At 41.9% G+C, this 25,264-nt stretch overlaps 1 protein-coding gene across 2 annotated transcripts in view; it reads left to right on the forward strand.

Moving 5' to 3' along the window:
• OXSR1 (oxidative stress responsive kinase 1) overlaps positions 1–23,354 on the forward strand; it is a 92,316-nt gene extending 68,962 nt beyond the window's left edge. For both annotated transcript variants that reach the window (XM_061354808.1, XM_061354809.1), the window contains exons 7-18: positions 2,050–2,151; positions 4,450–4,583; positions 6,627–6,675; positions 8,935–9,000; positions 9,247–9,369; positions 13,421–13,456; positions 15,436–15,594; positions 17,643–17,716; positions 18,458–18,510; positions 18,909–18,977; positions 19,883–19,947; positions 20,711–23,354. In XM_061354808.1, coding sequence (XP_061210792.1) covers positions 2,050–2,151; positions 4,450–4,583; positions 6,627–6,675; positions 8,935–9,000; positions 9,247–9,369; positions 13,421–13,456; positions 15,436–15,594; positions 17,643–17,716; positions 18,458–18,510; positions 18,909–18,977; positions 19,883–19,947; positions 20,711–20,785 — 1,005 coding nt within the window. In that variant the 3' untranslated portion in view covers positions 20,786–23,354. The remainder of the gene's footprint in view (positions 1–2,049; positions 2,152–4,449; positions 4,584–6,626; positions 6,676–8,934; positions 9,001–9,246; positions 9,370–13,420; positions 13,457–15,435; positions 15,595–17,642; positions 17,717–18,457; positions 18,511–18,908; positions 18,978–19,882; positions 19,948–20,710) is intronic.
• The last annotated feature ends 1,910 nt before the right edge of the window (positions 23,355–25,264 follow it).

Here is a 25,264-nt window from a genome sequence, read left to right on the forward strand (position 1 = left end):
CTCGGAGTACAGGTCTAACATTGTAGAGTACAAGACGTGCTCCCGAAGTCAAGAGCTGTCTTTGCATACTTGCTTCTGAACTGCTTTGCTGTCATATTCTTCTTTGCTTCTCCAGGCTCATTAAAGTTAGGGTGACTGCAATCTTCAGGGGAAAAAAGTTCTTAAGGAGGGTGCTAAAGAGGGGATATAAAGGTTTCAGTGACAAACAGGGGTTCTTGATGCAGCAGCTATATTTCCAAAGGAGGCAGGTTTTCTAGGGAGTCCAGTACTAATAGGCAGGCCATACACATCTAACTTATTGCAAATATTAAGGTGGTAAGTTGGTATTTTTGGATGCTGATGTGAAATCCTTTCGTTTATATCATCTTGCTGTTTTCCAGCAGGTGTCACTCTGAACCACTATATCCAGCCCGGGATTAAGGACAAAGGGGTTGCTGTAGGTTAGCCTTCAATATGTAGATACTATCGACCCAGTTCCATCTGGTTTACTTCAGCATCATTAAGTTCCTTTACTATCTCAATACATGATAGCCTGGCATTGTCTTTTAGTGTACGTTCACTTGGCAGATCTATGGCAAAAAAAAAGTTGACGAGAAAAAGAAATGTTGACATAAACTTAACTGTAAGGTGGTGGCTAATATGAATTGGACAGATGTCAAGGAGAACTGCTGTAGACAGCTTTGAACTTCATAGCTTTCATTTACAAACAGGATTATATGGTATAATACTCCCCCCCCACCCAAACACTTAAAATCCTGTTAGGGAATGGGGGAGTTGAAGAGCATATAGATGAGCTGCAACACTGAGAGATAAAGCTAAGAAATATCCCAAAGTTATTTTCAAAACATAAAAAATAGTGTGAGGGTAGGGAAAAACCCCACCCTTACAGCGTATTTCTTCCTCCACTGTGTTCCTGTAAACTGTACTATTTTACTATACTACATTGTTTAGATAACTGACTTGAAGTCTCATGGCATGGCATCCAGAAATCGTGGCATCCATAAACTGACTTCAGGAAACTTTTTAGACTTTTAAGGCTCATGAAAATGATACAAGAGATTGCTATAATAAATTTCAGTTCAATTATAGTATTATATGAAAAATAGTGCAAGAGGGGTTTTTGTTTTTTTTTGCCAAAATTCAAGATCACCTTAAAGGTAGTTTTGGGAATGTTTTTGGCTTCCTCACAGTGAGCATTTTTCTAAGGCTTGTTAGGTTAGCTGAACACGATATCCCTATTAGCTTTGCTCTGATTCAATATTTTTCCATAGTCTAGTGAAAAGAAATACAAACCATTCTAAGCAGCCAAAACACTTTGATTTTTGGTGCTGCTCTTGAAGTTAGTACATAATGTCTCTCCCCTGCAGTGGACAAAGCAAGTGCCAAAATATTACCTAATGATAATGAGGAAGTAACCGCTTTGGCATATGAAATATTTTTTCCTGTGCATGAGGGGAAGTAAACACTATAAATTTTCCTGAACAAGTCTGTGTTTAATGTCAAGTGCAGAAGCTACTATTAATTAGTGGAGGGAAATATTAGTCCATGGACAGGAATAAGGGGCTTTTTACTGAGCTGGTGTGTACTGAAGTTTCAGGATGGAGCATGTTTGCAGTCAGGTTGATTAAGCGGTTGACTAAAAGTGTAGTGAGGCGTATGTCCCAAGGGGATAACAGTCCAGCTATTAACCATGGGAGTTTCATTATGCTGTTTAATGACTCTCTCTGTCCTTTGTGTGGAAGTCAGAGCCTGGATTAAACCAGTGTCCCTTTGTGTTCTACACATGGAGAGGTGTATGGCAAAGCAGTTACAATTGTACAGTCTATAACCATAATTTTTATCGAACTATGACTTCTAAAGCACCTCATTTAAAGTATAAGGAGCTGGGGGGAGAGGAGAGAGAAAACATTCTTTCCATCTCTTTAACACTAGTGCTGCCATTCCTGAAAAGGAAGGAAAGGGTGGAAGGGTGTGTAATATGCTAAGGAAAGGGATTACAGTGTAGGATAGCAAGAGAGACACATGCTAACATCCTCTAATATTTTTCAGGTCAGAGGATACGATTTCAAGGCAGACATCTGGAGCTTTGGGATCACTGCTATCGAACTGGCTACAGGGGCAGCTCCTTACCATAAATATCCACCGATGAAGGTGAGCAGGTCTCCAGATAATTGTGCAAGATAAAGGATCAGTGTGGTCTGTGGGTGTTTCCAAGAATCTGACCAACCTGCTCTGTTGAAGTGTTTGTCCTCTTAACTTGCACTTGTGTGTCACAATGTTCTTGGATTTATCTGAAGTCACCTTTTAAAATTGTCAATCAGCAGAATTCTTGTTTAGATCCGGAGTCTTGCCAGGGACACCATTCTGGAGGTGTGTTTTAATCCTGGAGCCTCTGAAGGTAGCAGATGTTTTTAGGACTATAAATGATTCAGAGCATGTTATCTGGCATCCAGTGACACTGGTATGGTGAACTATTCCATCTCCTGCACTGATAATCTTTCCTGGTATCTCTCAGAAGTCTTGTCACCAGTTATCCAAAAGAATGTAATTTGTTTAATGCCAACACAGTCCTGTCAATCACTGAACCAGTGGAAAGTACCACATCAGTATGAAATGGTGTGGTATTGACAACATTAGTATTTTATTGAACTTGAGGTGGAGGATCAAACAGGAGGGTGTGGAGAGCCCATACAGTAACCTTATCGCTTATGGTTAGACTAGTTACCTGGGATATGAGGCCTATGAGTGCTAAGTCCTTCGACTTTAGGTATATCATGGGGCAAGCTTTCCTTTTCTGAGTCTTTTGACTGCAGGGTGCTATGCAAGTTGGGTGTTACCTTGGTAGGGCCTGGGTGCATCCCCTCCCACCCTGTAATTACAGTAGCATTTGGGAATCCAGGACCCAGGAGCTCCTAACTCATTAGAACATGCATATCCATATATTGCTTTAAATGCCAGAGTTTTGCACTGGCTTAACTCTTGTAGAACACAAGTAATTTCAAGATTTATGTCATCTCTGTGCAGGGACTATTGAGTAGCTGAGTGGTTTAGTAATGCCATTGAAGTTTGTAACATCAGCGATTGTGGCATAGTGGTGAGGAGTTCATGAAAATGTGTTGCCTGCCAATTTAGCTGTTGCTGTTTGCATTGATACATCCTTCTGTGCTGTGATTATTGTTAGCCTTCTGCAGTGGCATCTGCAAGCTCTACTTTTGTTTATTGTGTTTTGAATGCATGGGTTGTAGCTCTAAATACAAAGATTGCCTATTTAGTATTGTGTGTTGTCATATAGTAGCTAGAATTATGAATCTCCAGCTCTGTTAGCTAAGGGTTCCAGTCATGCAGCCTACAAGAGGAATTCTGTGTTTTATTTATTGAATGTAATTGTATTTCACTGCAGACTAATTTTGTTATGCAGCAAAATGACCTGTGCATTAAGTGACCCTCCAAGGGGGTGCGGAGGGGAGGGGGGAAAGCAGGGAATTCTGTCACAGGCTGTATAATTTCAGCTAGATTGATGGGCTCTTACTGCCCTAAGCAGTGTAGCTGTTGAAAGCTATTTAAATGTGCTGTGCGCTGCTTCCTTTTCTAAAAATAGTTATTCATCTGTATGTAGGTGACAAGTGAAAATGTAAATGAGTAATTTTCTTCCTTTCCTTCAGAATATGTGAGTGATTCGAAGGAAATAATCAGTTTGGCTTGATGGGTGCTTGTGTGAGAAATGCCTTCACCTGATGTCGCATTGGTACATGGAAGTGAACCCTCATGTTTTTTTTTATGTTGCCCTTCTGCTTTTTCATTAATTTGCCTTCTAGCTAAGAAATACCTGCAGGGAGATCTAAAGAGAGCCTTTGAATCAAATCCCTTGCAGAAGTGCTTATCTCAAATAAAGAAGGCTGGTAGGAGTTCTGCTATTGCTTACTCTTTAATCACACCAAGCAGTTCTGAAAGCACATCCCAGCCTTGTGTTTGGCTTGCAGATTACACTGTGGGTGAAGAGATGTGATGGAAAACAATAGCATAAATTGTTGAGTATAAATTAGCCAAACTCCCAAAGGGGCGGAGGTGGAGGTAACTCTCTCTAGATCCTGTTGTATGAGTCTTGAACCTCTCAGCTGACAATTGGAATTTGCAGAGGTGTAAAGGTTTTGAAAACAATGGTTTCTACAAAGCTAGTGAATGTGGGAAGGGGAAGGAAGAGGAGAGACTCTGTAATTGCCTTGAGGAAAGAGTAGGTGAGTTTTTACTGTCTAATGACTGCAAGACACAGTCTAAGTTGTAAGAACCTTCACTTTGAGCTCAGGCTGCCCTTGGTAGCCATTGTAATGAAACAGTACTTGTCGACTCACATGCTTGACAGAAATGTTTGTCTACCATATAGTGTTCCTCAAATCTATGTCTCATGACTGCCAAGAAAAATCTCATTGCCAATAGACATAATTCTTTCAGGTTTTGATGCTGACGCTACAGAATGATCCTCCATCCTTGGAAACTGGTGTGCAAGATAAGGAGATGCTGAAGAAGTATGGGAAATCATTTAGGAAGATGATTTCATCGTGCCTACAAAAAGACCCTGAAAAAAGGTAAGAAACAGGTAACACCAAACTAAATTAAAGCCACCCCAAAACATCCTAAACCAAACCCACAAAACTCATTGTATTCCTTATTTTTTTAAGCCAGTACACTCTGCCTCTCTAGCCTTTCAGTCGCAATAAACACGCAGTCTTGCTGTGTGGCTGCAAATTCTCTTGGCTGTCCTTATTTTTATGGATAAATGTCTGGCATCATGCCTGTCCCTGGTCCACATCTTCCATTTGGGTTAATGAGAGTGCATCCCAGTCCACTGTGTGTGTAGTGCTGTTTTTTTTCCCCTTGCTGCCTCCAGCGGGTGACTGCACTTCATGTGTTGTTCCTAGTCAAAACTGCTCTGTGTTTTACCCATTGGGCAATACGTTTTATTTGTGAAGCTTCAGAAACAAGCTTTTTAAAATCTGTCAGTGCAAAGAAAGCTTTCAGTGTAGTTTTGACTTGCTTAATTATAAGTAATATTTGGTTTGGGGGTGGAAATCAGGAAAAACACTGGCAAATATTACCAACATGTTTTCATTAATGCAGGTTGTTTAAGTGACCTGATCACACTTTTGGTCTTCCACATAACAGTAGTTTGGCTACTTTGTGATGTTAGAAATACTACCACAGGGTAGCATTGTATCATGATGTTATGGCCTTGTTCAAAGCTGCACATGGGTCTGCTGTCTACAGCACTGTTTAAAACCCACAGCCTATCACACAGGATAGATAGCTCAGAGCTACTTCTGAGGAGGACAGTCATAGTGTTTGCCAGCCTGTGAAGCTGGTTAAAAGAGTGTTCACCCTGCATTTAAGAAATATGAATTAAAATGCAAAGGTAAAGGAACAATCATTCTCACAGATCACTTTTCATATCTTCTTGGTGGTTTTTTTTTTCCCCCTCAGTAAACAAACTAAATCTGGAAAGTAAAAAAGTCCCTTTGTAAAATAATAATGAAGGCATTTTTCAGTTCTCTCTTATGAAAGATTCAGGAACAAAGGCTTCTCACTCATCATGAGATGGAATCTCTCTTTTAACAAGCGCTACACTTGAAATGTTTTATGAATCAGTGGAGTGCTTTATAAATGCTGATAGCAGGGTTTTTTTTTTCCCCTAGAATGATGTTTTTTTCTCTGCTTTCTAAAGCTTATCCTATCCCTGCAGGTTAGAATATATGTTGATCCGAATTAACCATAATCAGTTTGCAGCATGGCATACCTCCCTTCTCAAGCCCCACTAATGGCTACTGTCATAATCCTGACTGTGGGAACAGAAGATTGGCCCATAAAGAGTAGAATCAAATATGCATATTGTATGGGTTCTCAAAGAGGAGAATTTAGTGCAGTTTTTAATTCTTTTGGGGGCTCCCTTGCTATAAAGTGGATGATTTTTGTTAGTCTGAGGCAAAATAAACCCAGTAACAAATGGCCTTTCCAAGTCACTAATTAAACTCTGTTACTGTTTAAGCACAGTTTGCAGTGTGGGAAATGCTGTAACCTGGTACTTTCTCACGTAGGTCTGTGTCTTTAGAAAGCTCCTTCTAAACTCTAAACTGACTGAGGGGTTAGTCCTGAAATCTACCTTAAAGGGGAAAATAGTTGTTCCTTTTCTATTAGACAAGAGTTGATTGTCCTGCCTGTGTTTGATAGAACTAATTACACAGGTAATCAAGTATCTCTGAAATAACTGGTACATGGTGAGTACTGCTGCCCTCCTGCTGTAGGTGATGATCCTTCACTGCAATTTTGAACAAGTTGTTTCTGTGATCCTGTCAAACTGGCTCTAAGAGACTCAAGTTCAGCATCAAAATGGGAGCAACTTCTCCCCCCTGCCCAGAAGTTATTTACTGTTTTTGAACAGATTATGCAGTGAGTATTTAAGACTGCTGGTGTAAAATTTATTTGGAATAAACTGACTGATTTTTAGGGCAATTTTGCAGGAGAAGCTGATGCTGTTACAAGATGCCATGTTACAACAAGCTGCAGCAACCTGGAAGACCGTTGTGTTGAAAGGGAGCATTTATAATTGTCTTTTCTGCATCTGTTTTTATTGACAGACCCACAGCAGCAGAACTCTTAAGACACAAATTTTTCACGAAAGCAAAGGTAAGAAAACACTTCCTAAACTGATCTGTGCAGAGGCTGTGGAGAGGACTTTTCAGAAGTATGATAGGTATGGTGACAGCTTTATTGGCATGAGCGTGGGCTGTTTCACTTAGGGCCAGAATAGCTGAGCTTATTGAATGGTTCATTGTGAACAAACAGAGTGAAACCCCTCTTCTGTACCTCCTTGTGTATGCTGCTATTAAGAGAAATTATCTAGAAATTCTCAAACATTTAAATGTCTTTCAGTGGCTTTTCGTGTTTTAACTTCTCGTTTAATGGTGCCATTCTGGCTGCCTCTCCACCCATAAAGGTCTCTGTGGCAGTAAATGTAACTTACATTTTAGTAAACTCTGTAATCAGTCTGTATGCAAAGCAGTGAATGAGGCCCACTGCGTGGAGGGTATATAAAACTTCACCCTCTGTTGCCTTACGGAAAGTGAAGCTCCTGTGATACAAAATAGCAGGAAACTCCCATTTTTTAGCCTTGAGCTGTCAGTGAGCATTCATGGAATTACTCCCTGGAGATTAGTGCATATGTAGCAAGCAAGGTCTAATTGAGGGAGACAGAAATAGTACAAGGGCCAATTTGTATTTCCATGGGAATGAGGAAATGTTTGCTGTTTGCTTATTTTTTCTGTGGCATGCTTGTGATCAAAATACATGGGTTTTATAGCAGAACGCAGATCGAGCTGCCAAAAAAAAATATCTGATACCTGGGATAGCACAGCAGTATTACCAATTAATCAAAAGTAGGTTTTAGCTCCCAGATTAAGATGCTTAAATGGAAGTGGCCACATCTAGGTACTTGTACAGATGTCCTGCTGAAGTTGACAGGAATATAACAAGTGCAGCCAAGGAAGTCTAGAGGGTGATCCAGTTTATGAAATGTAAGAAGTTGCTTGCTCTAGGGCAAGTTTAATTGATGTCTGGGCTCTTTTTAGTACTCACTAGCTTTTCATTTTTTGTGACGGGATTTTAGGCAACTGAATAGTTTGTATCTGTGTACTGGACACATGCTTGGTGTCCAGAGTGATATGATGGTTTACACCTTGCTGACCTTTCTCCAGTTGGTTATGTGAATTCTGGTTCATGTTATACTTCACTATGTGTAAAACTTCCTTCATGCTTTCATTAAGCTGCTGCAGAGTAGCATATTAGCATATGCGGTGATAGAAAATTAACATTATTGTAAATGAGGCAATACTTAAACCAGCACTTGAAGTGAAAACGCATGCCAGTTAACACTCAGTGTTAAATTCTATTCATACATCAGTCACTGCCAAACTGACAGCTGTAACGTGAGGACAGAAGAGTCCAACTTCTGTCTATACTGAATCATATATTTAAGTGCAGTCTATGTTATATGGCAATATGTTTTGATAATGCTGAGAGCCACTTCTCAGGAAGTGACAGTGTGTATCTTGAAACTCTCCATCCTGCGTGCCACAAACCATCATGGAGAGGTTCTGGGAGCACCTCATGGGCAGAGATTGCAGGGCTATCCAGCCTCACTCATGTGAGTGAAATACCCAGCCAAATCCAGTGCTGATGCCAGGGTGCTTCCCTGGCTTGTTTCCCCTGTAGCCAGTTTGGCTCAGCAGTCAAGCAGTTGGAAAACTATACGCTCAGGAGCCCACATTAGCCAGTCTGGAGTAACTTGCTGAAGAAGAAATTTAATACAGTAAAACATCACAGCAGTCTGTTGAGATCATTGCATTTCCTTTCTCTCTGAACTTCATATGTGCTGTACATATTTTCAGCCGCTTTAAATCCTGCTGCCCCAATTCCTCAGTCTTGTTCCTCCAGCATAGAGGCTTCCTGCATCCTGGTGTGCCTGACATCTGAGGTTTGCCTTTGAAAGTTTGACTGGCATAAATTTAGGGATAAGATAAAGCAAAAACGCTGGATCCAGGTGGAGTAGTATCTGGAAATGGAAGAATGCCAAAAGTCTTAGCAGGGTATCAGATGCTGCAATATAATAGATACATACCCCAGTAAATCGGACAGAATAGTATATATATCTCGATTGTTAATTCTGAGATACTTTGCACAGGGAAAGGGTCACCTCTTACTGAAAAAGTATTTGGGATGAGACATCATACACTGTTGTCCAAAGGAAGATGTTTAACTTCTTTGAGCAAATGAGGACGAGACGTGTAAAACACTTTCTGCAGGAAATAACAGTTTCTTTGCCAGAGACATTGAAGGAATCAAAGGGTGTTTTTAACAATACAAGTTTTTGATATTTTTTGTTTGCAGAATAAAGAATTTTTACAAGAGAAGATGTTGCAAAGAGCACCAACAATCACTGAAAGATCCAAAAAGGTACTGAAAACCTCCTGGGGTTTTGCTTTAGTTCTTCTAGTGTTTTATGCTTGTGTTCACATTTTTAATGGTAATTACTATAGTAGGGCATTTTCTGTATAAAGAACTAGACATTTCAATAAAATACTCAAGCACCCTGGCAGGTGATGCAACCTCGAGATGCTTTTGTGCTACGTCTCTTACAAAAAAAATAACTGTAGAAACTGTCTGCTTCACATATCAGCTCTCTGTCTTTGTGCTGAACAGGTCCGGAGAGTCCCAGGTTCCAGTGGACGTCTTCATAAGACTGAAGACGGTGGCTGGGAATGGAGTGATGATGAACTAGATGAAGAAAGTGAGGAAGGCAGAGCAGCAATTTCACAGCTCAGGGTGGGTCCTCAAACTCCAATAGCTCCGCTGTTTTAACTTTTCTGGGAAGCATGTGGCCTTGTTTTAAGTATAACACACAATAAGTTATAATCCCTCTCTTTGAATGTATAACCAAACAAGAAAAAACAGACTGAAGGCTAAAGAAAAAACTTGTATTGATCTCTCTCCTGTCATCATTCTGGGGTACAGCTGGTCTCATTCAGGGCTGTTGAGTATAATTGGGAATGTGAATTCAGACAGTCTGCTGTCAGCTCAGCATATCCATTCACTTGAACTAGGATATTCTCTTTGTTTTTAAGGCTGCTGACTCTTTGAAATGCTTTCTTCTGGAAGTGTCAGGAGAGCTTTTGTCCTACTGCCCTCTCCAGGATGGAGCTGAAGTCAATAGGGCCTGTGCTTATGGCTGATACCCGAAACACACAGGGCCTGGTTCTGTCCCTTCAGTTACAGTGAAATCGATTAGTCCTGATAGAAAATGTTATGGCATCCCTAAAGTCATAAGGAATGATCAGTCTAGCATTTGAAAATCCTCTAAGAAGTACCACCTCTCCCAACACATACACAAAATCTCCCAAACCCAGACTAACCTGCAAAAAACACAGAGGAATAATGCATAATGATCAACGAAAAGGTTATAGTAAGTTTCCAGATGGTTTTCCCCTAGTAGTCAGCAGTGTTGACTTTGCATATTCTCTTTTCACTACAGCAGGTAGCTTGAAGTGGATTGGGCCTTTAAATCGTTCTGTAATTGAATTAGGCAGTGAAGGAATTTCAGAAAAGGAGAAAGAAAGGCAGTATTGGTTTGGAGAATTTATCCCTTTGCAACTTGTAACTTTTCTCATTTCTCTTTCATTCATCTTCCTTCTACTGATGTTCTCTATAGACCTTTAAATATTAAATGCAGGAGTTTTGCATCTTTTTAGCATCATTTGAAATGGTTGGATTATAAAAGGCCACTATTGAGAGAGTAGTTCCATATTTTGCTACAACACCTACTGTGACTTTTTGAGAGGCTTACTATATCCAGCTTCATATTACGTGGTCAAGAAAGATATGTTTGGCACAAGGTGGCTACTGAAGTTCTTGATGCTTTATGAGCTGAAATCTTCAAAATTCCTTTAGTAGGTTAATATATGATCAAATTAGGAGGCAATATTGTGAAAGACCCTAACTCTATTTCAGAAATTGCGTAGAACTTGTTCTATCTTGTCTCTAAGCTCAGGGTACTGTGACTTAACACTGTTTACTGTGCTTTGAACAGTACTCGTTTCATTCCTCTTATGCATTAAAAAGCAGATTGACACACATGTTTACAGGCTCCTTTTCAAGCCATTTGTTTTTCTTGAAGCTTTGGCGTATTTCCTTGTACTGCCGTATGTTCTGATTGCTATAATTTGGGCATAATTGTCTAATTTAGCTTTCACTTCTAGGTCTCCTGTTCAAGGAACCCTTAGGATAGGTGTTGGAGCAGTAGGTCTCAGTTCAGTTACGTAAATGTAGTAGTATATTGCCCTTTTGGAGACACCTGATGTAGATATAACAACTTTGGGAGACCTGCATCTTTCTGAAGGTTAGGAGGGGCACTATGGCATCTTAGACCTCACTGCATGTCTGCCTAGGTACTTGAATCCTGCCATGGGTGTCTTTCCCACAGCTTTTGAGTAATTTTCTTATACCTGAATGTGAAAGGACAGGAATGCCTGCACACCTCATGCATTTGATCCTTTTTCAAGGGGTCATAAGACTTGTACTCAAACTGCCAGCATTTGCCACAAATATGATGGTGTATTGAGGATTGGTGTTTATCCTGTGGTTTTTGGCTATATTTTCAACACAGGGCATAAATTCCACCTGTCTGTAATCCCTCAGTTGTAGAATAGAATAATTTACATTAACTAGGTATCACCTTCTGTTCTTGCCCATTGTGGTGGCCTGGAGTAGATGATCTTTAAAGGTCATTTCAAACCCAAACCATTCTGTGATTCTGTCTGTACCTGTGTTTTATTGCTGTCAGCCTTAACGTAAAACCATGCTTTGCAGATTGACTTAATTTGCTAAAATAGTTAATAATTAATCTTCATAAAAGCATCTACATAAACGAAAAGGATTTGTATTTTTTGCTTGTCTTAATTTTTAAATTCACCAATTTTTTTTCTGTAATATATACAAAAGTGTATCTTCCAAGTCTTACTTGGATGCAGCTGAAAGCAGAGAAACATTTATTATAAGCAGAGCCAGAAATATCTATTCAGCTCATTCCATATGGTGACTTGCTGGCTCACTGTTACCTTTTGGACCTAAAGACTTGGTGAACTTCTTTCCTCTCTGCATTTAAAACCTTGAATTCAAATTAAACCAATTACGCTATGTTATCCCCTAAGTCATTCACCTTTCACTACTGAGTAAATCTGTGTAGTGGATGCTGTGTGGTCACATTTCACTGGTTACTCACATCACCTCTGGTTGCCCAAGCAAAAAATCAGTTAGAATTAAGGTTTTTTTGGCACACCCCCAAAGTCATCCTATTTGTGCCTTAATTAGGTAAACATCTTCTAATGTTTATCCTGTTCCCTTTCTGTCCATGCTTTCCCTTAGTTTACTACTGTTTGCCATTATCTGGGTTAGTTGTTAACTGTGAGGCAGGGCCAGTGTTTCTACACTTGTCTGTACAGTGTCTAGCACACTGTGATCTTTCAGACAAGCTCCTTGAGGGTATTTCTAAGAGAGTACTGTTGGATATGAGCTTTGTGCCGGAAAGAGCAGCACTGCAGATGTGGATCATGGCTGTTCATCTCTGGGAGCAATGCCATGTTTTTCACCTTGCCTGGTAACTGTCAAGTGAAGGCTCAGCATATTTAGATGGATTTCAGGCTTTACCTTTCAGCTGCCTCACTTTTTTCCTGACACTGCCTGCACATAGTCACCATGAATGAACTGTTCCTTCTCATGTCCAGAGTTCTTTTTGCAACTTGCAGTCCTGAGAATAAAATGCTTTTTCTCTCATGAGAAGCCCCTGGGTCATATGATTGGTTGTACCAGATGATCCTTGAGGTCATTTCCAACCTGCTATTCTATGACATGTTATAAGTTGCTCAGATCTGTGTTTGTTGTGGTAGTGACATTAGTTACTGCATAAACTGGCTCAGAAGAGTGGCATGAGACTTACATTCTTCTGTTAAACTTGTACTGTCCTAATCTGAACCTTTTAGACCACTATGTGGAGAAGGAACATCTGTTTTATTAATCCCAGCATGGACCAAGTTGTCTCACCTATCTCCACATGGTAATAGGACTAGTTAGAAGTCAAAGCTGCAGGCTCTCTTAATTGCAGGAGTACTTGGCAATTCCTTCTGCTCATGTGGAATAGCTAATACATGTTATCTTTGTTTTACTGATAAGCAAAGGTTGTTCACATTGCTTTGGCTGCATTTTCCTTTCCAGTCCACTGATCTCTTTGTTTCACTGCTTTTTTCTCATGGAGTGCATGGCATAATGCAGAGTCCAAGGGCAGGAAGGGCAGGTGAGAGTGTTCTTTCTATAAAGCAGCACAAGTAAGGTTGATTTCCCCCTCCTCAGGTTTTGTATGGTTTAAATAAGTAGGTTTGCAAACTAGTTCCCTAAGTATACGAAGCGAATTTGTTGCCCAGCAGACTTCTGCAAGGCAGATTTGTGTGATTTATCTTTTTCTGAAAGACTTTGGTAGCTTAAAATGGATTTTGCCATCTTGGTGCACAAGTAACTTGAGCCAATCTGACTGATCTTCAGAAGTATTGGATTTTGCTACAGTGAACAGCAGTAGCAGCTTAGGATATTGTATGCCACTGCATAAATATCAACTGCAGCTTTTGAAACATGGCTGTTTCTGGGTGGTGTGATATGATTAGGTTACCAACAAATTGTGGTGTTCCTTTTATTATTCATCTTAATACATATGTGTTAACTTGAAAGCAATTGTGTAGATTCCATATGCTCAGTATGGTTCTGACAAGGCCTTCTAATCAGTAAGTCTCACTTTTATCTATGCAATGACAGCTTTTTTTCTGTTTTTCAGTCTCCCAGAGTGAAAGAACCTGTACAGAATTCTGAGGTAAGCTATAATTGCGGATGACTTTCTGAAATTATGATACCTAGTTATTGCTGTTGTTTGAAGGCATGTTTTTTATTAGCCTCTTAAAACAGTATTGTGTGAATTAAAAGCTAGTATCTAGCTCAGCTCTGCTTGAAAACCTTATAAAATGAATCATTGGTTATATAATACCGAGAGGTCTTCCAGAGATAAGTTTGGTGTAGATCCGTTCAACTTTACTTGCTATTGTAAAAACCTGTATATTGTAAGATCTCAAAATAGTGGAGACAGCTGAGAGACCTGAGCTTCTTCAGCTTGGAGAAGAGAAGGCTCTGGTGAGACCACAGAGCAGCTTCCAGTGCCTAAAGGGGCCAACAAGAAAGCTGGAGGAGGGACTTTTGACAAGGGCGAGTAGGACAGGACAAGACATAATGGCTTTAAATTGACAGAGAGGAGGTTCAGGTTACATATTGGGAAGAAGTTCTTCACTGTCAGGGTGATGAGGCACTGGCACAGGTTGCCTAGGGAAGCTGTGGCTGCCCCATCCCTGGCAGTGTTCAAGGCCAGGTTGGATGGGACTTTGAACAACCTGGTCTAGTGGCAGGTGTCCCTGGGGGCTTGGAAATGGATGATCTTTAAAGTCCCTTCCAACCCAAACCATTCTGTGATTCTATTGTTTCCTTTTTTAAAAAACTCCAACAAATGACCCACAAAACACACATTTAAAATGTCTGTTTTGCATAGTCTTAGTTCACTGGTTTGGAATCTATGCTCAGAACTGTGAAATAAATCTGTGGTAGTGTTTGGTGACAGAAAACTTCAGTTGCAATTTATAACATGCCTTCAGTTCTGTCTGGTGTTTCTTATATTAGGTATATTAGTATATCTTATCTTTCAGTGATAGAGAGTGCTTATCATCTAGAGACTATGCAGTGTCTGTCTTTTCTCTACTGGTGTGAAAAGATAAACAGAGCTGTTTCCTAGAAATTAGTCTTGAGTTAGTCCTGTTCTTCCTTCATCTGTTTCCAGGGATTGATTATAAAGGGAGATCTTACGAAAGGCTACAGTTCTGACACCCTAATTTGACATAAACTCTAAATTTGAAGGAAAAGCGGAAAACAAGAATCCCTTTGGGATTAATTTCCTGATTGTGACACATGCCTTAACATACAGCGATGTGGAGATCTGCTGTCCAGGTTTTCAATATTCAGGGTGATTTTTATTTCCTACAACTTCCTCTAAGTTGGAGGGCACAATCAAGAAGTATTGTCAAACTTGGTTCTTTGGCTACCATGCCAAAATCGGGTTCCCTGTTCTGAATAACATAAGAGGTAAAAAAGTTCAAGCTGTCATTTAGCTCTTCCCCCCCTCCCCTCAAATTAGTTGCATATAAATGTTTTTATCTTTAATAAGTCCAAATCTAAGAGTTTTGTCTGTGTGTTTCAAAGAACTCTGAATTCGGTTTTCAGTAGAATGTCTGTATTACTCTGCCTCTGACATTTGAACAGACATTGATAGTTATCTTCATGTTTTGCTAGGCTGTGTTCCCTGAAAGGAACTGCAAATCAGAGTTGCTCTGCTGTGACTGTATGGCTACTCAAAAATAAAATTAGGACTTGGGAACTGAGAAGGGGGGAAACTAAAGGATAGCGTGCACTCATCCAAACTAAGATATGATCTGTGTGCATCCAGCCTTGCTAGCTGCAGAGTGTCCAGCATCCATGGTCATGCTGGTATCTTGATTTCTTATCCTTCTGTACTGGGGAATAAAGCTTGCAAATGTCAGGGCAGGGGTGTGTGTGGGGGGAGGTCCCTGAACATAAGGACACATTAAACCCCTTGAACACGAACTTGGGATCAGTGCTAGTGTCCTAAAAGGCCTGGGAATGCTCTTGCATCTCTGAGTGATACATGTGGCAAACAAGCGCTTCTTGGAAAGGTGGTGCTTAAGTCAGAACTCTCAAGTTCCTTTTCTCATTAAAATGCCTTTTTGGTTGCAGCTATTCCCACCAGCTGAGCCTCCAGGTCCTTCACTCAATGCTCCAGCACAGGCACCTACTCAACTACCTCAGGCTGCAGGACAAGTACCTGCACAACCTCAAACTGCTGTACCTCCTCCACCTAGACAGGCTCCTCCAGCAGCCCCAGCAGCAGCTCAGGTAAAGATCAGAATCCCTTTGTACCGGCTTTCAGCTTCGTGCTTGTCAGGTCTGGAGCAGAACAGTTAAAATGATCGGAAGCTGTGGAAGGTGCTTGTCTGGAGTTGATTTAATGGTGCTGCTTATGCAGAAGTGACAGCTGGCCTGGTGGCTTGCAAAAGGCATATAGCTAATGTGGGTGCGGCAGTTTTTCACGCTTATTCTGTGGGTGAGCAGTGACTTTTTATGTTGTTTAGGGAGTGGTCTCTGGCTTGAGGCAAGGAAAAAAAAAAGGAGAGTCTCATTTAAGTGGTAGCAGCTTCTTCCTGGTATTTAGGGTGTGTCTCAGCATCAGTGACATTTATAAGGTAAGAGTGGAGAGAAAAGAGAGAAGGGGGAAGAACACAGAACATACGAGTTCTCCAGACTTCAGAAGAAAGACAGAAGGCCTAGTAAAACTGCCGCTGTAGCGGACAAAAATTGTGGAGAAACTCCATCTTTGGGAAGCTTTGAACCTCATGGTGCTTTCAAACACTTGCATTTCAAGCAGAGAGGGAAGAATGGACCTTTATGGGGAGCTACAGGCAATATGAAAGCTTGACAAGCTTGTGTTTAATTCTTAGCTACATCACCCTAGTGTGTAGGGTGTAGGTCAGATAGGCATTGCACAGTCAGGAAAGAGCTCTGACTTGTGTTAAAAAGAGAAAAAGGGCCAACCCACATCATTACTGAGACACTTGGAACATGTCTTCTTGTTTGTTGATTAAAGCAGTGCAGAGTTTGCCAGACTCCTGGCTCCTCTCTTTCGTAAGAGAAGACATTAATGTTCATATTTATTGATGGGGAGAGGCTGTCAGTGTTGGAGGGGGCCTAACTACCATCACCCTTTGGCAGATCCAAGAGGAAGAGACTTGGCAGTATTGGCTAGAAAAAGAACTCTTAGTCTTACTCCTTCCTAGAAGTGTTTCATTATTTTAAAGAACATGGAAGATAGGTGCATCGCTTCACTGCAGTCAGCTCATGTTCCTGTTTACAAAACTGTTAAAGATAGTGCCTTAGTCATTAAACAGAAATAGTGGAGTTGGGTCTGACATATTCCTGGCTACACTAATACTTTAATACTTAAATCAAACCCCTTCAAATCTCCTGGAAAAGGGCCAGTGTTTAATCCCTGAATTTCAAGCAGTGGTGAATCCCAGGACTCTCAGTCCAGTAAAAGAAAGTAGCAGTGTTGGTCTCAGTGAAAGTGTTTTGATTTGCGCTAGTAGAGCATCTTGCTCCCTGCCACTAGTGGCAATAGCTTATTTGTAGGTACCTTGTCCTAAGGTAAGCTCCATGTCTTTGTGGCAGTGTGTGTTCTTTGTAGCTCTTTGTCACTGTGTTCTTTGTAGCTCTTTTTTGTTAATATGTTCTTCTTTATAGCTCTTTGTATCAGTGTGTTGCTCTTTATATCTCTCCTGGTTCTTGTAGCTTGTTGGTTACTGTTTTGCAGACCTCTGGGCTTGTCTATGAACCCTTGTTTGTTTTCACTGACCCGGCAAAGTTTTCAGCTTCAACAGAACCAAGATTGCTGTCAGAAGCCCTGAGCTCTGTTGCTAGCACAAGAGCACCAACAGCTGAAGTAAAAGTAACTAAAAGTGTATGCTAATCTGCCAATTAAATTATTTCCTAGGTACTCTTCACAACTGTATCAGGTTTTTAAATCAGATGTTTGGGGCAGGGTAAAATAAAGGAGGTATTGAAGCTGTCATCAGTGCCCCATAACCTTAAGTTTTGATGCAAAGCAAGCAATCTGTTTACATTTAGCACTTATTCTGAAGTCTCCTGCCATTCTGGCATATGTCAGAGCAGTGTAGTTTATAGTCCTTTAAAGACAACTGCAGAGAGCACCTCCTGGGTTACTGTTTAAGTGTGAAGTTCTGTTTCATTAGTCTTATTTTTCACTTCAGGGTCATGATTCCAGTGATGAGTTAAACTTTTGTGTTTCTAGTCAATTAAGTTTACCTCTAGTTTTAAAACCAGAGAAAGGGAGTGTTAATCTACTTTAAAACAATGTAATCCTGTTGCAGGCCCCACCTCCCCCTGCTGCACCTCCGGTACAGGAAGATACGAAAGTCCCCATCAGCCTTGTATTAAGGTTAAGGTAAGGACACAAAACTGACCTGTCAAAGTGAGCCTTTGTAGAGACAGATGGTGGAAGACTTTAACAGGGCTGGAAAGGAGGAATTAGCTGGGTTCCCTAAAGGGGATCAGGGATCTTCACCTTGTGCTGGACCACCTTACTATTCAGGCACAACGTCATCCAGTTCTGAGAGTGAAGAGTTTTTACCTGATTCAAGGCATGGATTCTAGTCTGTGTCCCTTGAAAACAGGCAGCAAAAGGATTGTAAGTGCGTTCTATTATCATTACACATATTGATGTTTTTCATTTAAGAAGTCTGTCTCTTATTTCTGTAGACATCTTAATTGTTGATAGGCATTGGACTGGGACTTCTGAGCATCACCTCTAAGTCATTCTTGGACAGTTGCATGATGTGTGTGCATCTGCAGCCGCCAAGTGCTTCCTTCCTCTGAAGGATGTTCTTTAAGGATATATCTGCTGACAGGTATGAGTTGCTGGGACACTGGAACAACATGGCCTTGTACCAGAGAGCTGGCACTCACCCTGGACTTCAGCCCATTTGGGCTCTGTCAGACTGAGGCAGAGTATGCCAGGAATCCTGCTTCCAGGTGCACACCCAAATGATTAGTTGTGCCTTGAAGGGGGAAGGCTGCAATGAACTCACTTTTCACAGACTGATTATTCAATGCCAGCACTTTCTTTTGGGCACCTATAAGAGCAATTAAATGGTCTCTTCTATATAAAATTCTCTTCTTCCCACAGGAATTCAAAAAAAGAGCTCAATGATATTCGATTTGAATTTACCCCAGGGAGAGGTGAGCTGGTGGGAAATTAGTGTGTGAGGGTGGCTTGGGAAAGGCAAGGCTTGGTGTTTCGTATGCAGTTGTGTGTATGGAAACCCTGTATGAGTGCTTGTGCCTTCTTAGAGGGCTTGCCCTATAGTTGGGCTTGGAGCACTGCTGTTGAGAAGACCCTTTTAGTAAAACTGTTCATGAATATCACCATAAGCCCTTCAGAGAATTCCACTTCAGAGTCTGACAGTGTATTTCAGAGTGATCTGACTGCACCTGGTGTACACCCTATTGTCTGTCTTGTGTAAGCAGCACTTTTGCTGTTTGGTTTGTATAAGCTCGATTAGGTTTCTGTGTGATGCATTCATCAGCTGGACAGTTTCTGTTATGTGGTGACTGGCTCTTGGGTTTCTGCCCAACAGATACTGCTGACGGTGTGTCTCAAGAACTCATTTCAGCAGGTCTTGTTGATGGCAGAGATCTTGTAATAGGTAATTATGTATTGTTTTTTCTGCTCTAACCATTTCAGTAATTTTTTGCATGTTTAAAATGACCTGATTAATGGGTACTGTGGGAGTTTGCTGTGGCCTTGGTTCTCTACCCCAGTGGCTCTACAAAACCACTCTTAACTGTGGTGACAGGTCTGTGCCAGTACATGTAGGCATCCCCCAGTCCACAAGAAAAAGACTTAGTTGGAAACATTATGAAGCAAATGTTCCTTGTAATGCAAAATGAAGGCTAATCAATGCATTAGCTGAATCATTGTCACCTGGCATACATGCATTGCCAAATTTCTCCACAAGCCTGTACTTCGCACAAGTCCTGCACAAGAGAGGTCTGGGACTGGAATCAGCCAGGGTTTTTTAAGTAGGGCTAAGAAAGGAAGCACGACGTGCACATGCACTAGGGCAGCAGCACGTGTTGTGTGGATATGAGCAGCTACTGCTAGCAGCAGTTTGCTAAGTAAACGTGTCCTTCTGTGTAGCAGGTGGGACTTCTAAATTGTCAGCACTGCCTATATATTTCAGCTACAGCAAGCAAAACTGATCCTTACACATGGGCTGCAACATTTGGAAGGGCTGCGACATTTGGAAGGGCTGCTAGTGTGAAATTAACTGGATTTCCAGGTGCAGCTGGGCAGTTTATTACTACTAATCCCACCACATCCAGGAAAAAATAACTGTATTTGAAAAAGAAGCATAGTAAGAAATGACAGCATTTTCAGTTTAAAGCAGTAGATTTAAGTAGATAGAGTCTATTTGAGACCTAAACATTTTTATCTTTTTTTTCATTTTAAAAAGTTCTAAATTTGAGTAATAGAAAAAGACCTAGTGAGTGGGATGTTTTTCTCTAGCCTGTCCTAATATTTGCCCATTTTCTGTGTGTGTGATTTCAGTTGCAGCTAATTTGCAGAAAATTGTGGAAGAGCCCCAAGCCAACAGATCCGTCACTTTCAAACTGGTATTTATTCCTGTTCCCTAATTGAACAAGTTGTCACTTGCAAAGAGAAGGCATTGCATTTAGGTGTCTGTGATGTCTACTGTAGGCATCTAATGTATGCGCTCTAAATCCTCCCTTCTTTCCCAAAGCTTCCTACTGGTTGTGTGACAGTAGGCAATGCAGGTTCCCACTTGTGTCCTCTCGGCAGCACCTGGGTTAAATAAGTGTGAGATGATGTGCTAATACAAAGATTCCCTGATCCTGGCTGATAAGCATATCAAAATGTTACAAAAGAGTATTTCTGGGCTTGGAGCCTACAGCTGCCCAGAAAGGGCAGAAATACTTCAGGGCAGGTAAGTGGGCTGAGAAATGCCACAGACTCCTTTTTTGGAGGAGGAGAATGAAGATGACCCAGACACATTGCCTCTGGGAAGGAAATGAAGAAATAAAGCAGGAAGGGGACAGGGGAGTGTGGGATGGGCAGGAAAAATAGTGTAACCAGTTTATTGGTAGTGAAGCAGTAAGTGCCATTATTTTGTACTCCTTCTGTAAGGAGTTATCACTTGTTTTGCTCCAGTTAGGGCACATAGCCTTGATCAGAGCAGATACTGGCAAAACTTCAGTCCCAGCCCTTCCTATGTTCAAATAAAAGAAGACATCCCTGTGGCTGCTTCCTCCCCAGGGAGGAGATACCTGATACACCTTGTTGTGTTACGTAGGGTGGTAGATCCTGGCAGGTAGAACATGTGTGTTGCTATTTGGATCTCTGTTCCTTGTGTTTCAGGCATCTGGTGTTGAAGGCTCGGATATTCCTGATGATGGCAAACTCATAGGATTTGCACAGCTCAGCATCAGCTAAACAATGGTCCCAGGAGATATTTCCCAACCAAGAACCCACATGTGCATATTCGTAATGCTTCTGTTAGCCTAAAAGAGAAAAAAAACCAACCACTACTGCCAAAGAATTGAACTACAGCCCCCTTCCTAGAAGCTTTAACATTTTCCTTAATAGGATCACAAACCTTCCTGAAGTTACCAATGGCGTTTACACCTTTTGTAAACAACTCTCATGTTTTTGTATCTGTCATCTCAAACATGCAGATCCAACATGTCATTGCCTGCATGTTCATTTTATTATTGCCTTACTTTAAAGAAAAATACTACTGAGTACGAAGCAGGGGGTTCCACTGCTCTGATGATCTTGCCTAAATGTTTGCTTACATGTGGTTTCATTTTTTCACTTGCTATTTTTGCACAAGTTTTAATACTGAATGGATTTTTTTTTTTTTGTCCTTTACCTGTTCCTCCTATCCGAAACACCAATGTACATGTTGTTTGGGTCACCTGGAGTGCTGAGAAATCTGCTTCTCTTTGGCTGTGTGTATTTAAAACTGCTGGTTTGAATGCTTGCATCTGAGAAAGCAAGCCAAGTCTTAACCCACGGGAGGGAGAGCCACCTTCCCTTGTGTTTGTGTTTTTTGAGAAGTTCCTTGACTTTGAGGTGTTAGAAGTCAGCTTCCCTTTGTAAACTGCCTTAAGTTTATTTCATTTTATTTTGTATCATTTTGGTTCTCTCCACATGAGTGCCAGGCGTGGCATGAGGGCTGAACCTTTCAATCTGTGTTAAAGCAGTCCTTCAACAAAATGTCTTTCATTTTGCATCTTGCATGTAGTCTGTTCTTGAAGCAGACCCATGAGGCATTGCTGTCCGGAAACTGGTCTTTCAGATGATCAACAAAGTGTTTGTGATCACAGGGAGAGGAGATGTGTGTTACTCTGTGTTTGGAAACAATGCACTTCAGCCTGTTCCTGAAGCCCAGTCTGTTATGCCTGGCTGCATGAGTCCTCCCGATGTGTCTCCCAGTCCTTTGCAAACTGGTACCCGTGGAACCATCCCTGTCGTGTTTTACAGCAATAAAGAATCGCCAGTAGAGTGGTAGTACTGGGCAAGCGAGCGCCGGGCTGTGTCCCTCCTGCACTAGTCGCTCGGGTCGTCGGTCCGAGCCTCCACATTTGATCAGGATGTCACTGCAACCCTGTCACACACGTATTTAGCTTTTCTTTCTATGTGGTGTTGAAGTTGAGTTTCTACATGAATAGTATAAATTATACTCCGAGTTTGATAAGAGACACTTGTAATGCAATATGTGAATAATAAATGGTGTTGACTTTTTTTTTTCCTCCTGTTTCACAGTTGGCCTTTGTAACTGCTATTGGCTCTGGAGTGTTTTCTACACAGAAATTGCAAGTCTGTAATTTAGCACGCAGATGGAAACGTGTTTTGTTTCCATCAGCCACAAACAATGCAGAAACAGAGCAGAATGACTGAGTTCAATTAGGACTTTATTTCCAAGTCTTCAGATGAACAATCTGTATTTATATATTGTTCTTTATGAGCAGCTGTGGAAGCTTCCCGAATTATGCATGTTCTTTTTATACTGCCCTTGATGCTTTTAGCCTCTAGGTGGATATTGAGTATGTCCCCATGGGCTATTTGCAGCCCTGGGCTGGTGAGTGTGAAGGGGAGGGAGAGGAGAAAGAGGGTTTAGGAGTTGAGAGCATGTCAGGGTGCTGAGCAGATGTTCTCCAGAGCCCAGGAAGTGGGTGCTTCGTACCAGGGGGTTGGTGGTAGCTGAGTTTGTCCAAGTGTGTTTGCACATGCGTGTGGCACCTCTGGTGCTTCCTCTTGTTGTCTGACACAAAAGGCTCCCTGTGGTGTCCCCCATCGAGCTTCTTGGCTTGGGAAGAGCAGGCTGGCCTCTTGTCACCCTGTGCTCAATACAGGTGTATTGGAAACCCTTAGGATACGTGGGTGAGGTAGTCTTGGTACAGTATTATTTTCCCTTCTCTCTGCATGCCATGGGGACCTCCTTCATTCGTGTACTGGTGCTGAGAAAGGTAGAGCTCAAACTGGTCAAATGGAACAATGCAGTGTCTATTTATTAAGTTATTCCCCACCTTCCCAAAGCCAGGACTTTTAAGAGCTTGAGGTCACCCTAACCTAAGGCTCCTTGATTCTTCAATGGAGAAAATAAGGAAGAAACATGGTTTTTGCTTTATAGATCTCCAGATGTTTCGGGGTAAGGATCCAAAATATTTACTTGGGCTATTACAGTGCTAGACAACTGTCTTTTCTGATGTTGTTCGAGTAAGTGCCAATGCTGTTCATAATTGTTTTCCTGTGTCATTTAAGAATTTGGTTTTTGTGCAAATTTCTGATCTGAACCTGAAATCAGGTGGTAATTTTAAGTTAGTTCCTACTTTTAAGGACAATGCTCTGTTAATGAAAACGGATCCTCTTCACAACTTTGGTGTATTGTAGATTATAATGAAAGATGTAAAATATTCAGGCTTTTTTCCTTTTTTGGACTTTGTATTTTACTGCATGTGTCTAATTTTTAATCAATAAAGAACAAATTGTCCATTGCTGTGTGTTTGGTGTATGGTTTATGTGTCATTGGGTCAGATGGTGTATGTTGGGAAGGGGTTTGTTTCAGGGGTGTCTGCTACCCCTGCAGCATGTCTGTTTTGGCTGGTGGAAGGTTTGAGAGCCCATGGGAAGACAGGGTGGGCGTGTTCTATAGGAGTTGTGTGCAGAAATGGAGCCAGGATGGCATCTGGGGTTGTACCCTGAGGGCTTGCCTTCATTTGAAAGGTTTGCTCCAAGTTCTTTGTGCCCTGCACAGCTGTAAATGAGCTTTCCCTGTCCAGGAATGCCTTGGGGTGACATAGGCTTGTATTAAAGTGGGATGATTTATACTCTGGAAAGCATTTGAAGCGTGAGCTGCACTCCCTCCTCTCCACCTCCACAATGCTTGCTCTTCCTGAATTTGAGGCTTCAGGGCAGATCTGATCCAGAGGTGCCCCTGAAGTCTCTCATTACATTTGTAATGAAGCCAGGACTTCCAGAAGACTCACTGATGTGAGAGGTAGAGCCCAGGCATGTCCCCAGCTCTTGTCACCCTGACAGCTCTTTAGCTGTAGCTCAGCCATTCCTCTCTTAAGCACCAGTATCACCTGCTGCAGCTTACTTGTGTGCCAGTGGCTGTGCCTTGGGTTGTGAGAGCAAAGAGGTACCTGAAGTGAAAGGTCTTGCCCAAGTGTGGTGAGACTGGTGGCAGACTCTCAGCAAACCTCTTGCCATGAGATTGGAAATACTTCTGTGACCTGGCACTGGCTGCCACTATGGAGAGAGACCGTAAAGATGCCCTGAGGCCTGGAGCACCTCTCCTATGAAGACAGGTTGAGAGAGCTGGGCTTGTTCAGTCTGGAGAAGGCTCTGCTGATACCTTAGGGCAGCTTCCAGTGCCTAAAGGGTCCAATAAGAAAGCTGGAGAGGGACTTCTGACAAGGACGGGTAGGGACAGGACAAGAGATAATGGCTTTAAATTGACAGAGAGGAGATGTAGGTTAGATATTAGGAAGTTCTTCACTGTCAGGGTGATGAGGCCCTGGCACAGGTTGCCAAGAGAAGCTGTGGCTGCCCCATCCTTGGCAGTGTTCAAGGCCAAGTTGGATGGGGTTTGAGCAGCCTGGTCTAGTGGAAGGTGTCCCTGCCTGTGGCAGGAGGGTTGGAACAAGGTGACCCTTGAGGTCCCTTCCAACCCAAACCATTCTGTGATTGTATCTCCCCACAGCTGCTGAGTTTCCAGTTGGAGAGGAACCTCCCCTGGATAGTGTGTGCCTCTTGAAATTTCTGTTTCACTTAATGGGAATGCAGTGTGAGTACGAATCCCAACCTAGAGCATTTGTCTTCATATCTGCATATCCATGACTGCCTATTGCTGCAGGGCTTATTTTGGATTTAGCCCCACGGAAGCTTGTCTCTGCAGATACGGCTGCCAGGGTCAGGCACTGGGGAGATACTAAATGAGTTGGTGGCATCCCATGCATGGCTTGCCTGTGGTTGTACAGGGAAGCTGCAGAAGCTGAAGGAGATGGAGACTCCTGTCACCTGGAACCACAGCCAACTGGTTGCTTTTCCTCATCTGCAGCTCTGCTCATCCATTCCATTAGCATCACTCCCTTTATCCCTTGGAAGTTTCCCAGCTCTTCATCACGCTGGGCTGTTTCGGTATCTCTGAACCTTGCTTTCCCGAGTGGAACCGCTGGGGACTCTCAGTGATTCAGCAAACGCAGTGCTCACAGCTGCTTTGGAGAAGAGTCTTTATTTCCTCTGTCAATGACACCTGGCCCTGGAAGGTGGCCAGGTTCCATGAAACAAGGGTCCTTCTGCTCCAGCCAGCACCCTGTGTTTGTGGGTGGCACAGAGATGATTAATGTATTACATGGTGTACTTAGGACAGGTAAAACATCAGGCATTCACTCTGTCCTTACT

This window comes from Neopsephotus bourkii, unplaced genomic scaffold (assembly GCF_033783945.1).
Source record: "Neopsephotus bourkii isolate Nb327-2 ecotype Australia unplaced genomic scaffold, CSIRO-AGI_Nbou_v1 NB_745, whole genome shotgun sequence".
Lineage (NCBI taxonomy): Eukaryota > Metazoa > Chordata > Aves > Psittaciformes > Psittacidae > Neopsephotus > Neopsephotus bourkii.